General features: G+C 46.5%; 1 protein-coding gene across 1 annotated transcript in view; it reads right to left on the bottom strand.

The window, feature by feature from the left end:
- Nucleotides 1–13997, bottom strand: part of CRB1 (crumbs cell polarity complex component 1) — a 163135-nt gene that overhangs the window by 72882 nt on the left and 76256 nt on the right. The window contains exon 9 of the mRNA XM_077278086.1: nucleotides 3498–4398. Within this exon, the coding sequence (XP_077134201.1) occupies nucleotides 3498–4398 (901 nt within the window). The remainder of the gene's footprint in view (nucleotides 1–3497; nucleotides 4399–13997) is intronic.

Below are 13997 nucleotides of genomic sequence, written 5' to 3'. Positions count from 1 at the left end.
AGGTTTATTACGACCTATAACCATGAATGGTCCAATATGAGGGAGATATTGAAAAAGCACTGGCCAGTCTTGATGACTGAACCCTCATTGGCCTATGCCGTGGGGGAATTTCCATTGATGACGGCCAAGAGATCCCCTAATTTGAGTAGCCTTCTCGTCCGTAGCCACTATGTACCATCTCTTACTAACCCCTTTAGTACCAGGGGTCCAGTACTTGGCTCTTATCAATGTGGCCATTGTATGGCATGTGCCAATATTACACGGGCCACTACGTTTAAATCCTCTGACGGTACAAAAGAATTTTCCATCAGACAGCGCATTACATGTGGCACATCTAATGTTGTATACTATGCCACATGTGGGTGCTCCCTAATTTACATTGGGTTGACATCCAGGGAGTTGCGTATACGTGTCCGTGAGCACGTCAGGGACATATGCGCCGCCAAAACTATAGACGATGCCTCTGACCTGAAAACAATCCCGCGTCACTTCAAGATGTTTCATGGATGTGACGCCAGGACGCTTCAGGTCAGGGGCATCGAAAGTATACACCTTGGGGCACGTGGCGGCAATTATAAAAAGGTCCTCGCCCAGCGTGAAGCGGGCTGGATTGTTCGCGTAGACACTATGGTACCAAAGGGACTTAACGAGTATCTAAGTTTTCCCCTTTTCTCTAAAAAACCTTGTTATATGGATGTGTAACGTAGTGCTATATAGCACTGGTTAGGTGTTCTGTATATTCTTGTCCCATTTCATGTATAATCTTACTATCTTTTATTAAAAACAAAATAAATCCCCGTATATTGTAGGTTTTGGGTTTTTGTCCCCCTTCACCTCCTGCCCTCCATGTTGTAACATCTCCCCCATGTGAGTGGATACCCATTGGGGGTCCTTTTAGCATGTTTTTATTTTATTTTAAGTATGTTTTTTCTTTATGTCTTTTAGTCACATCATGGTATTTGAAGTACTGAGGTCCTTTTTTCGGCACAATATTACTCTGCCCGAGTTGGATTTAATGCCGACAGTGACTACACGGCTGATACAACCAACCTTCAATGGATCAGTTTACCCTCTGCAATTTATGCCTTGTATAGATTTATTTTTTATCTTTGGGGCTCACTTTATTTACATATGCTTGTTGCCCTTGTATGTACTAAGGCATTTTGTATTAATTATGTATATTTCAGCGGTCAAACTCTCCAAACACCTCCTTTTGTGTATTCTGTCACCTTATTTCTGTGGTGTGTTGCCGGCAGACAGACGTTACAACAGGGCATCTCTATTGCGGTGGTGCGCATGCGTCGCGCGCTTCATCTCGCCGGCGCCCCAGCGGCGTCTTTTGTGCCTTGCGCGTGCGCCCTTGGATCATACCTCGGGCGCTCCCGCGATGCATGACGCCGGCTGTGACGTCTGGCGTGGGTGGCGATGCGCGCATGCGCCCGTTTAATCTGCAACTCTGATCTGTTGTCCTCCTGGTGAGCGGTAGTGCGCTTGCGTCGCGCATTTTGCCTTGCCTGCTGTCCCAGTGGCGTCTTGTTTGCACGGCGCGTGCATCCTATTTCCCTTGGGCGCGCCCGCCCTGCATGACGCGTTCTGTGACGCCGGGCCGGCATTCTGCGCGCGCATGCGCCGTTCCAACCCGCGGCCATTGGTGGATTCAGACCAGGTGCCTGGTCACATGTACCTTTAATGGTGCTATTTAAGGACGTCAGATATACTTATTAGTACCTTCCCTTGATAAAGCCGTCTCTTTGCGGGCGAAACGCGCGTCGGGGGTCGCGTTTTGTGGATCCCAACCGGTGTGCTCTGCCTGGTACCTCCTGCTGGTAAGCGCTGCCCTTTTAACCGTTTATTTTTCTTATGATTTATTATACTACTTGTCTATCGCTACTATAGCGATATAGGTTTGTGCAGCAGCTGGCCTTACTTTATGGAGCTATGCATGATGGTTCTTTGCAAGTGCACACCGGGGGCTACCCACTCTCCTTTTAAATCATCCTTATAAATGCACATTTCTGTATGTTTCGGTGCTTTTTTGTATTTTGGCTATTTAGCTTGTTACCTGTATGTTATTTAATAAAGCATTTTTCTACTATTCAAACATCCTTATGCTCCCGCGTCTCTCCTTGTTCTAATGACTTGTATGGAGTTGGTTTTTCTTTCTGGTGGGGGGTTATAGTGCACTATGTAGTGCCTGTCGCTCTCTCCTTCTCCCCCCACTGTTGATATATAATATGTTGCCTGATTTTGCTATCATAATAAATAATCTGCAGGGTCTCAAATTTCATTTCAGGTCATATGGACCCGAACAGAACAGCAGGGTTAAAGGGAATCTGTCACCTCATTTTGGACCTATAAACTGTGGCCATCACCATCAGGGGCTTATCTACAGTATTCTGTAATGCTGTAGATAAGCCCCCGATGTAGCCTGAAAGAGGAGAAAAAGAGGTTAGATTATACTCACCCAGGGGCGATCACGGTGAGGTCCGGACCGATGGGCATCGCAGGTCCGGTTCCGACACCTCCCATCTTAATGCGATGATGTCCTCTTCTTTGCTTCCTGTTACGGCTCCTGCGCAGGCGTACTGATTTGCCCTGTTGAGGGCAGCACAAAGTACTGCAGTGCGCAGGCGCCGGGCCTCTCTGACCTTTCCCGGCACCTGCGCACTGCAGTACTTTGCTCTGCCCTCAACGGGGCAGATAAAGTACCCCTGTGCAGGAGCCGCAACAGAAAGCAAAGAAGAGAACGTCATTGCATGAAGATAGGAGGTTCCAGACCCAGACCTGCGACACCCATCGGACCGGACCGCCCCTGGGTGAGTATAATCTAACTTGTTTTTCTTATCTTTCAGGTTACATCTGCGGCTTATCTACAGCATTACAGAATGCTGTAGATAAGCCCTGATGGCGGTGGCCGCAATTTATAGGGCCAAAATGAGGTGACAGATTCTCTTTAACTGGGTAGAAAGATAAAATAAGCAATTGTAAGTACACAGTGCTATATAATATGTTGACAGCTATATATTAAGAGGGCAAACATGTTGATGTTAGTGCGTCTTTAAAGTGGAACTGCTCCAAATAGGTCTTCAAAAACTATGTTTGCACATAACCGAAAGGTCCCCATAAACATAAGACTGATTCAGTGACAACTACCTCTCCTAACCCCGCAAGAAAACTGAAAATGGTGACTTCATCTGACTGTAATCTAATTTGTCTAGGCGCCATGGTTCACCGGTGAAGCAGCTAAGGGAGCTACATCACATACACACATCTATTAGCGTTAGATGATACATACATTCTTACCAAACTCAGAGATGTTTTTGCAGATGATGAGGACAAACTGTGAAGGACATAAAAATGAAGGTGCAGTTATGGAATGACATGTAGATGGACAGACTTTAGATTCTACGACTACCCATTTCACAACACAGAATGGACAGCATATACTGTCCCTAAATGCAGAACATACGTCATGATGAGATTGGCTTAGTCCTCACCTGCAGTGCTTCCCTGTGACATTAGCTGGGCAGAGGCAAAAGAATCCGTCTGATCTCATAACACAGGTGGCACCTTTAGGACAAGGACGACCGTGACAGCTAAAGAAGTCACAATTACGTCCAGTGTAGCCTGGTTTACACTCACATTTATAACCATCTGATTTGATAGTACAGTTGCCATGTGCACAGGGGTTAGGCAGGCACACGGTGGTTTTATTTTCACAGATATCTCCACTTCTTCCTTCCGGACAAATGCAGACTGGGTGGGTGAATACATCGCGACAGATGCCTCCAAACAAACATGGGTTAGAGGCACAGGGATCAGACACTAAACATCTGAGGTCAACAATCTCAAGAGACGTTTTTACAAATTGTTCTACTTGTGGTTTGACCACTGGATAATCCCTATCGGCAAAATATGGCAAGTGTATTCCTTCAATGAGCACCGTGCCAAGACATCCCGTAAAGTTCCTGTTCATTCCATCAATGTCTACACCCAAGTAAATATCTGTGTCTTCCTTGAGAAAATTTAGGTTTCCTGTTGCGAGTGAACTGACGGTTTTCTCTGGCTTTCCATCTATTTCCATCTGCCATGTTGAGGAGTGGGATCCAGGAGCAGTCATTGATACTGTGACAGTGTGCCACTGGCTGTCACTCACTGATTCTTTACTCAATAGATTCACTGCATTGAGGTCGTTCCCACTTTGCAGATGAAAATGTAGAAATTTATTCTGGATGTTAACCCTAATGATTTCTGGTTCTCGTTGGGCATGCAGGAGCACAGATACAGAGTCTACCGTCCGGAAGCCAATTGTTAGGTTGGTGAGGTCCCTCATTATTTTCCCATTACTTCTGAAACTGATGGCTTGTCCATTACCACTGAACAGTGCATTGGAAATACCTGTTATACAAAATGAAAATATAAGCAGAAATTATCATAGGTCAATGTCTTACTGCTGGGCGTAATAATTATCAGATGGACGCAAAAGTAGCTTTAGTCAGTCAGTTTAGGATTTAACAGTTCAGCATCAATCAAGTCAGATCTGTTTATATATTTGATTTATGTGAATAGACAGGAGAACAAACATAAGTGTTATTGACAGCAAGTAAATCAAAGAAAGCTAAACAGTGACAAACTATTTGGCTCTTCTACTCTCTTCTCGGACATGTACACTTTGTATAGCATCTTACCCTTCATGTAAAATACCAACTTTCATGACAGGTTACTTTCATATCCACATTAACTCGACATTCCTCAACTCACTAACTCTTCTGTAAGGAAGTGGACAAGAGGGAAGACTACAGTTAAACTTGATGCCCAGCTGAGTAATTGCAAGTGAACACCGCCATCTGCTGGTCAAAGGCGAAAGTAAAAGTAAAGAAAGAATTACAGTTGTAGGAACCTATTTTCCAACAGCAACAGTTTAAAAGACGACACCAGGTCAGGACATACCTGTGTCGCAGTTACTAATTGTAAGAGGCCTGGCAAGGCTGAGAAGGGGAGATGGTGCCAGAATCAGTACCAGGGCAGGTCGTGTGGCTCAAAGGCGGACACAGATAGAAAAGAGCCCCTGTGCAAGAACAATATATAGGCCGTTTGCAGCCCAAGAGCTCCTAAAAATGCAAAATTGCACCTGCTTTAGCGGTTGAAATGGGCCCCCTTACCCCTTCGGCCCCTGTGCGGCTGCACAGGTTGCACCAATGATATGTCCGCCCCTGGTGTGGCTGTTAGGCGGGCTTACAGCCACCATCACCACAGACTCGTCCGAGAGCAATCAGATGCCAGATAAGGTCTGAGCTATGAGGAAGATCCATACCCACTGCCAATAGAAGATCTGCACCCCGCTCCAGTAGAAGATCCGTACCCAGCACCAGTAGAAAATCCATATCCAACGCTAGTAGAAGATCCGTACCCAACCCAAGTGGAAGATCTGTAAGCAGCATCAGTAGGAGACCATGACCAGATCTGAACCAGGCTCGGGAGACAATCTGGCTGTAGCAGAGGACCATTCCTGTGGGCTGTTACTTCCATTGCAGGTGTACGGTACGTGGTGTGGGCTTGGGCCGTGCTTCAGGGAACAGAGATGGCCAGTGCGACAAGCACACTGTATACCCAGTGACTCGCATATCTAGGACTTGCAGCCTAGCTGGAAATACCAGTGACCTCCGCTAGGGCTAATGTAACAATTACAGGTGTTTATAGAGACTACAACGAGTCCTGAGAGTGACACCCGTGAAGCTGAGACATAAAGGCATTAACAGTATTTTAATTGGCAGATACCTTTCTTGTTATGTGTAATAGAACGTTGTATAGATATTGTATTTATTCGTATTGCTTTGTCATAACCCTGTTACTGTTACCTTCAATATAGTGCTTACTTCTACATATACTTATCAATAGATTTTCCTTTTTGCGTTAGTTAAATAAATAGTGTTGGCTAAGTACCACTGTCTCCTCATTGTCTGCACTGGTGCATCCGAATAACCTGCTTTCACTTCTACACCAGAATACAGATTTGACTTCATCTGGACTACTTTGTTTGGGTTATAACTTAATTAACTGATCTCTGAAAACAACCTACTTTCAAACTTACCTAAAAAGATTTGCTCTCGTCAGAACACAACTGCTTATTGCACATAGCAAAATCTACAATCTTTTAGCAATCAGCAATATATAGACTTTACAATCAGACATGCCCGAATGACTCCCAACTATCAGTCGGCCGACTCTCTCATACACACTGTTGGCCGAGCCTTTCAATATCAGTGACTTCAGGCGATATTAGTCTAAAGTGTATGGGGGACCTTTACTCCTAAAATGCAGGCTCTTTATACCTTACAGAAATTGCTCTCTACTCCTTCATATCTCATGACAGTTAAATGTAAAGGTAACTAAAAGTGTTTGACACTAGCCTATGCAAATTGCCTCTTCAGAGAGGAAGAGGACTAGGACTCTAGTGCCACCTATAGGAAATAGCAATCCTAACAGTCAATGTTAACCCTTTAACGAGCCTTTCCATATGATATAATAATAATAATTATTATTATTATTTTTATTTCTACAGTGGGTACGTAAAGTATTCAGATCCCTTGATCCCTTTACATTTTTCACTATTTGTTTCATTGCAGCCATTTGGCAAATTCAAAAAAGTTAATTTTTTTCACATTAATGTACACTCTGCACCCCATCTTGACTGAAAAAAAAAAACCCGGAACTGTAGACATTTTTGCAAATTTAATAAAAAAGAAAAACTGAAATATCACATGGTCATAAGTATTCAGACCCTTTGCTCAGACACTCGTATTTAAGTCACATGCTGTCCATTCCCTTGTGATCCTCCTTGAGATGGTTCTACTCCTTCATTGGAGTCTAGCTGTGTTTAATTAAACTGATAGGACTTGATTTGGAAAGGTGCACACCTGTCTATATAAGATCTCACAGCTCACAGTGTATGACAGAGCAAATGAGAATCATGAGGTCAAAGGAACTGGCCAAGGAGCTCAGAGACAGAATTGTGGCAAGGCACATATCTGGCCAAGGTTACAACAGAATTTCTGCAGTACTCAAGGTTCCTAAGAGCACAGTGGCCTCCCTTATCCTTTTATGGAAGATAATCCTTAAATAGAAGAAGTTTGGGACCACCAGACGTCTTCCTAGACCTGGCCGTCCAGCCAAACTGAGCAATCGTGGGAGAAGAGCCTTGGTGAGAAAGGTAAAGAAGAACCCCAAGATCACTGTGGCTGAGCTCCAGAGATGTAGTAGGCAGATGGGAGAAAGTTCCACAAAGTCAACTATCACTGCAGCCCTCCACCAGTCGGGCCTTTATGGCAGAGTGGCCCGACAGAAGCCTCTCCTCAGTGCAAGACATATGAAAGCCTGCATAGAGTTTAAAAAAACACATGAAGGACTCCCAGACTATGACTATTAGATTCTCTGGTCTGATTAGATGAAGATAGACCTTTTTGGTGATAATTCCAAGTGGTATGTGAGGAGAATACCAGGCACTGCTCATCACCTGCTCAATACAATCCCAACAGTGAAAAATGGTGGTGACAGCATCATGCTATGGGGCTGTTTTTCAGGTGCAGGGACAGGACGACTGGTTGTCATTGAAGGAAACATGAATGCAGCCAAGTACAGAGATATCCTGGACGAAAATCTCTTCCAGAGTGCTGTGGACCTCAGACTTGGCCTAATGTTCACCTTCCAATAAGACAATGACCCTAAGCACACAGCTAAAATAACAAAAGAGTGGCTTCAGAATAACTCTGTGACCATTCTTGACTGGCCCAGCCAGAGCCCTAATCTAAACCCAATTGAGCATCTCTGGAGACACCTGAAAATGGCTGTACACCAACGTTCACCATCCAACCTGATGGAACTGGAGAGGATCTGCAAGAAGAATGGCAGAGGATCCCCAAGTCCAGGTGTGAAAAATGTGTTGCATCATTCCCAAGAAGACTCATGGCTGTACTAGCTCAAAAGGGAGCTTCTACTCAATACTGAGCAAAGGGTCTGAATACTTATGACCATGTAATATTTCTGTTTTTCTTTTTTAATAAATTTGCAAAAATTTCTACATTTCTGCTTTTTTTCAGTCAAAATGGTATGCAGCGTGTACATTAAGGAGAAAAAAAAGAACTTTTTGAATTTACCAAATGGCTGCAATGAAAGAGTGAAAAATGTAAAGGGGTCTGAATACTTTCTGGACCCACTATATATTTCCATTGTGCCAATATATTCCGCAGCACTTTACACTTCACAGGGGACTTGTACAGACAATAAAAGACTTAACAGAGTAAACACATAATTCAACAGATACCAAGAGGAGTGAGGTCCCTGGTCTGAGATTACAATCTATGAGGAAATAGGGGAGGCACGAAAGGTAAATGGTAAAGATACAAAAGTACAGATACAATATATTATTAAGTGCATGAAGGGTGTGTAAACAGATGCTATGAAGGTCCAGATTTTGAAAAAAAATTTGGTAGGGCAAAACTGGAATAGTTACATAAGTGAGGTAATAGGCCAGTCTAAAGAAGTGTATTGTAGGGCATGCTTAAAACTGTGGTTTTTGGGAATTAATCCAATTGTTCTGGGTAGTGCATTCTAGAGAAGTGGCGCTGCTTGAAAGAAGTCTTGGAGACTGGAGTGAGAGGTTCAGATTATTGAGGATGTTAGTCTTAGGTCATTAGTGGAACGGAAGGCATGGGTAAGGTGATAGACAGAGATGAGGGAGGAGATGTAGGGTGATGCAGAACTGTGGAGAGCTTTGTGGGTGAGAGTGATAAAGTTATATTGGACTCTGTAGCGGATGTGCAACCAGTGCAATGGCTGGCACAGGATAGAGGCATCCATGTAACCCTTGGAGAGAGGAATATGATCCTGGCTTCTGTATTCAGAACAGATTGGAGAGGGAAGAGCTTAGTAAGAGGGAGACCGATTAATAAAGAGTTGCAGTAGTCCAGTTTTTGCAGAGTAAAAGCTAAGAAAAGGTTTAATTCTAGATATGGTTTGAGGTATAGCTAGTATATAGGTAAAATAGTAGTGGACCTAGACCTCAACCCTGAGGAACTCCAACAGTAAGGGGAAGAGGGGAGGAAGACGAGCCAGTAAAAGATACAGTGAAGGAGCATTCAGAGAGGTAGGAGGAGAACCAAGAGAGCAGTATTCTTGAGCCCGATAGAGCAAAGCATAGTGAGGAGGAGCTGGTGATCCACAATGTTGAATGGTGCCGAGAGATCCAGGGGAATCAACATGGAATAGTGAATATTACATTTTGTAACATCCCTGCATCACCGCATGGCTTTCCATCTCCCATCAGGCAGATACACATCTCACTTACCCGTCCAGGTCATGCGGTGAGTTCTGCCCTCTGCCTGCTCCATGCTGTGAACCTCATGTCTCCTGCCTGCTGTTTGCATACTTCATGGCTGTGTGCTTAGGGGGGGCGACGCCGGCACTCCCTGATTCTTATAGAGACAGTGTGCACCTTCCTAAGTTGTCCCCAGCCAATTGCCAAGAGGCATCAGGTACTTAAGGCATCTCCACCCATAGAGAGAGGCCTGAGCAAACTGTAACGCTCGCGTCCTGACTGGGTGGCGCGAGCGAGGATTGTGGCCTCACTGTGAAACAAACCAGACTACCTTGGAGTGGCTTGACTAAGCAGCTACCTTGGTGTTCACTGGAGCCTCTAGTGGTGAGGTCAGGCTTGTGTGTCAGGTAGCTACCAGGTACCACTCTAGGGCGGTGTCTGGCTGTAGCAGCTGATCTCACTGGGGGACATAACATTAGGGACAGGTGGGGGCAAATTCAGACGAGCACGACTGGTACTCTGGCGGGCACGGCTGGCACTCTGACAGACAGGCGGGTACGGCTGGTACTCTGGCAGGCAGGTGGGCATGGCTGCCACTCTGGCAGGCATGCGGGCACGGCTGGCACTCTGTCAGGCTGGAGGGCACAGCTGGCACTCTGGCAGGCAGGCGGGCACAGCTGGCACTCTGGCAGGCAGGCGGGCACAACTCGCACTCTGGTAGGCATGGCTGGCACTCTGGCAGGCGGCCACGACTGGCACTCTGGCAGGCGGGCACAGCTGGCACTCTGGCAGGGAGGCGGGCATGGAACAGACTGGAGGAGATAGGACTGTAACTGGTAGGGCAGGAACACAGGCAGGTATGAGTAGGAAAAGGGAACAGATAGGAACCAGTTCAGACTGGAGGACAGGAACTGCTTCAGGAGGAACGGGAACGCAGGCAGATACAAGTGGGAAATGGGAATGGGTAGTAACCAATACAGACTGGAGGGACAAAGAGCCACGGGGTGCGGGGCAAGAGCAGAGCCACAGGACGTGGGAATCAGAGCAGAGCCGGAGGACGTGGAGAGGAGAGCAGAGATGTGGAGAGCAGAGCAGAGCTGCAGGATGCAGAGAGCAGAGCAGAAACCGCAGGATGCGGAGAGCAGAGCTGAACCACAGAACGCGGAGAGCAGAGCAGAACTGCAGGACGCAGAGCCGAACCGCAGGATGTGGAGAGCAGAGCAGAACCACATGCCGCGGAGAGCAGAGCAGAGCTGCAGGACGTGGAGAGTAGAGCCGCAGGATGTGGAGAGAAGAGCAGAGCCAGAGGATGCAGGATGGGAGCAGACATAAGGATACACACAGCTGAGTAGGGAAGGAAACAGACAAAGATACAAACACGTATAGGAAACGAACTTAGTACAGACTAGGATGGACATGGGAACAAGCTCAGAATAAAGGATTCAGGCCTGAGTATCCAGCCCCCAGGGTGACAGGAGCAAAAGTAGTAACAGGACAGGACCTAGCAATTCAGTAGCAGAAAGCAGACTGAGAGAGTTTGTTGCTCAGGCCTCTCCCTATGGGTGGAGATGCCTTAAGTACCTGATGCCTCTTGGCAATTGGGTGGGGACTCCTTAGGAAGGTGCACACTGTCTCTATAAGAATCAGGGAGTGCTGGCGCCGCCCCCCTAAGCACACAGCCAGGAAGTATGCAAACAGCAGACAGGAGACATGAGGTTCACAGCATGGAGCAGGCAGAGGGCAGAACTCACAGCATGGCCTGGAGGGGTAAGTAAGATGGTGTATCTGCCTGATGGGGAATGAAAAGTCATGCGGTGATGCCGGCAGGGATGTTACACATTTAGCTGTTAGTAGATCATTAGAGACTTTAGTAAGGGCAATTTCAGCTGAGTGTAAACAGCAAAAAACGGATTATAAAAAGTCAAGAAACGAGCTATCTGATTAATAGTGGAGTAGACAGGAGTGTCATGAATCCCCAATGGCTAGGGATAGCACAGGACAAGCAAAGTACAAATAGATAACGGACGAGCTCTAGGGTGATGGAACCTGGGCTGACCGCTGCCCTACGCCTGACAAACGCAACTAGAGATAGCCAGGGAGCGTGCCTACGTTGGTTCTAGACGCCACGCACCAGCCTAAGAGCTAACTAGTACTGCAGAGAAAATAAAGACCTCACTTGCCTCCAGAGGAATGAACCCCAAAAGATATAGTTGCCCCCTCACATGTATTGACGGTGAAATGAGAGGAAGGCACACACATAGAGATGATATATATAGTTTTAGCAAATTGAGGCCCGCTGTAAACTAGAAAGCAGAACGATACAAAAGGGGACTGAGCGGTCAGCAAAAAACCCTAATCAAAAAAACCATCCTGAGATTACAAGAACCCATGTGCCAACTCATGGCACATGGGGAGAACCTCAGTCCACTAGAGCTACCAGCTAGCATAGAGACATAATAAGCAAGCTGGACAAAAAACCAAACAACTGAAAATCAGCACTTAGCTTATCCTGAAAGATCTGGGAGCAGGTAGGCAGGAACCAAACAGAGCACATCTGAATACATTGATAGCCGGCAAGGGAATGACAGAAAGGCCAGGTAAAATAGGAAACACCCAGCCTCTGATGGACAGGTGGAAACCAAAGGCCGCAACCCACCAAAGTCACCCAGTACCAGCAGTAACCACCAGAGGGAGCCCACAAACAGAATCCACAACAGTACCCCCCCCCTGAGGAGGGGTCACCGAACCCTCACGAGAACCCCCAGGGCGATCAGGGTGAGCTCTATGGAAGGCGCGGACCAAATCAGTCGCATGAACATCGGAGGCGACCACCCAGGAATTATCCTCCTGACCATAACCCTTCCACTTAACCAAATACTGGAGTTTGCGTCTGGAAACACGAGAATCCAAGATCTTCTCAACAACATACTCCAATTCTCCCTCCACCAGCACCGGAGCAGGAGGCTCAACCAAAGGAACAACGGGCACCTCATACCTCCGCAACAATGACCGATGGAACACATTATGAATAGCAAACGATGCTGGGAGATCCAAACGAAAAGATACAGGGTTAAGAATCTCCGAGATCCTATAAGGACCGATGAACCGAGGCTTGAACTTAGGAGAAGAGACCTTCATAGGGACAAAACGAGAAGACAACCACACCAAATCCCCAACAAGAAGTCGGGGACCCACGCGGCGACGGCGATTAGCAAACTGCTGAGTCTTTTCCTGAGATAACTTCAAATTGTCCACCACCTGATTCCAAATCTGATGTAGCCTGTCCACCACCACGTCCACTCCAGGACAATCCGAAGACTCCACCTGACCAGAGGAAAAACGAGGATGAAACCCCGAATTACAAAAAAAAGGAGAGACCAACGTGGCAGAACTAGCCCGATTATTAAGAGCAAATTCAGCCAGTGGCAAAAAAGCAACCCAGTCATCTTGATCAGCAGAAACAAAACACCTCAAATAAGTTTCCAAGGTCTGATTAGTTCGCTCCGTCTGGCCATTCGTCTGAGGATGGAATGCAGACGAGAAAGACAAATCAATGCCCATCTTGGCACAAAACGTCCGCCAAAATCTAGACACAAACTGGGATCCCCTGTCAGAAACGATATTCTCCGGAATCCCATGCAAACGGACCACGTTCTGAAAAAATAAAGGGACCAACTCAGAGGAGGAGGGCAACTTAGGCAAGGGCACCAAATGAACCATCTTAGAAAAGCGGTCACACACAACCCAGATAACGGACATTTTCTGTGAAACCGGAAGATCAGAAATAAAATCCATGGAAATGTGCGTCCAAGGCCTCTTCGGGATGGGCAAGGACAACAACAACCCACTGGCCCGAGAACAGCAAGGCTTAGCTCGAGCACACACTTCACAAGACTGCACAAAGGTACGCACATCCCTAGGCAAGGAAGGCCACCAAAAAGACCTGGCCACCAAGTCTCTAGTACCAAATATTCCAGGATGACCAGCCAACACAGAAGAATGGACCTCGGAGATGACTCTACTGGTCCAATCATCCAGAACAAACAGTCTTTCTGGTGGACAACGATCCGGTTTATCCACCTGAAACTCCTGCAATGCACGTCGCAAGTCTGGGGATACGGCGGACAATATTACCCCATCCCTAAGGATACCAGTAGGCCCAGAGTCTCCAGGAGAGTCAGGCACAAAACTCCTGGAAAGAGCATCTGCCTTCACATTCTTTGAACCTGGCAGGTATGAAACCACGAAATTGAAACGAGAAAAAAACAACGACCAATGAGCCTGTCTAGGATTCAAACGTCTGGCAGACTCAAGGTAAATGAGATTCTTGTGATCAGTCAAGACCACCACACGATGTTTAGCACCCTCAAGCCAATGACGCCACTCCTCAAATGCCCACTTCATGGCCAAAAGCTCCCGATTACCCACATCATAATTGCGCTCGGCGGGCGAGAATTTTCTAGAGAAGAATGCACATGGCTTCATCACCGAGCCATTAGAACTTCTCTGTGACAAAACCGCCCCCGCTCCAATCTCGGAAGCATCAACCTCAACCTGAAAAGGAAGTGAAACATCTGGTTGACACAACACAGGAGCAGAAGAAAACCGGCGCTTAAGTTCCTGAAAGGCCTCCACGGCCGCAGGAGACCAATCAGCAACATCAGCACCCTTTTTAGTCAAATCA

Source organism: Ranitomeya variabilis, chromosome 8, assembly GCF_051348905.1.
Source record: "Ranitomeya variabilis isolate aRanVar5 chromosome 8, aRanVar5.hap1, whole genome shotgun sequence".
Taxonomy (NCBI): domain Eukaryota; kingdom Metazoa; phylum Chordata; class Amphibia; order Anura; family Dendrobatidae; genus Ranitomeya; species Ranitomeya variabilis.
The sequence above is the reverse complement of the archived record's forward strand: the minus strand, read 5'-3'. Positions and strand labels throughout refer to the sequence as shown.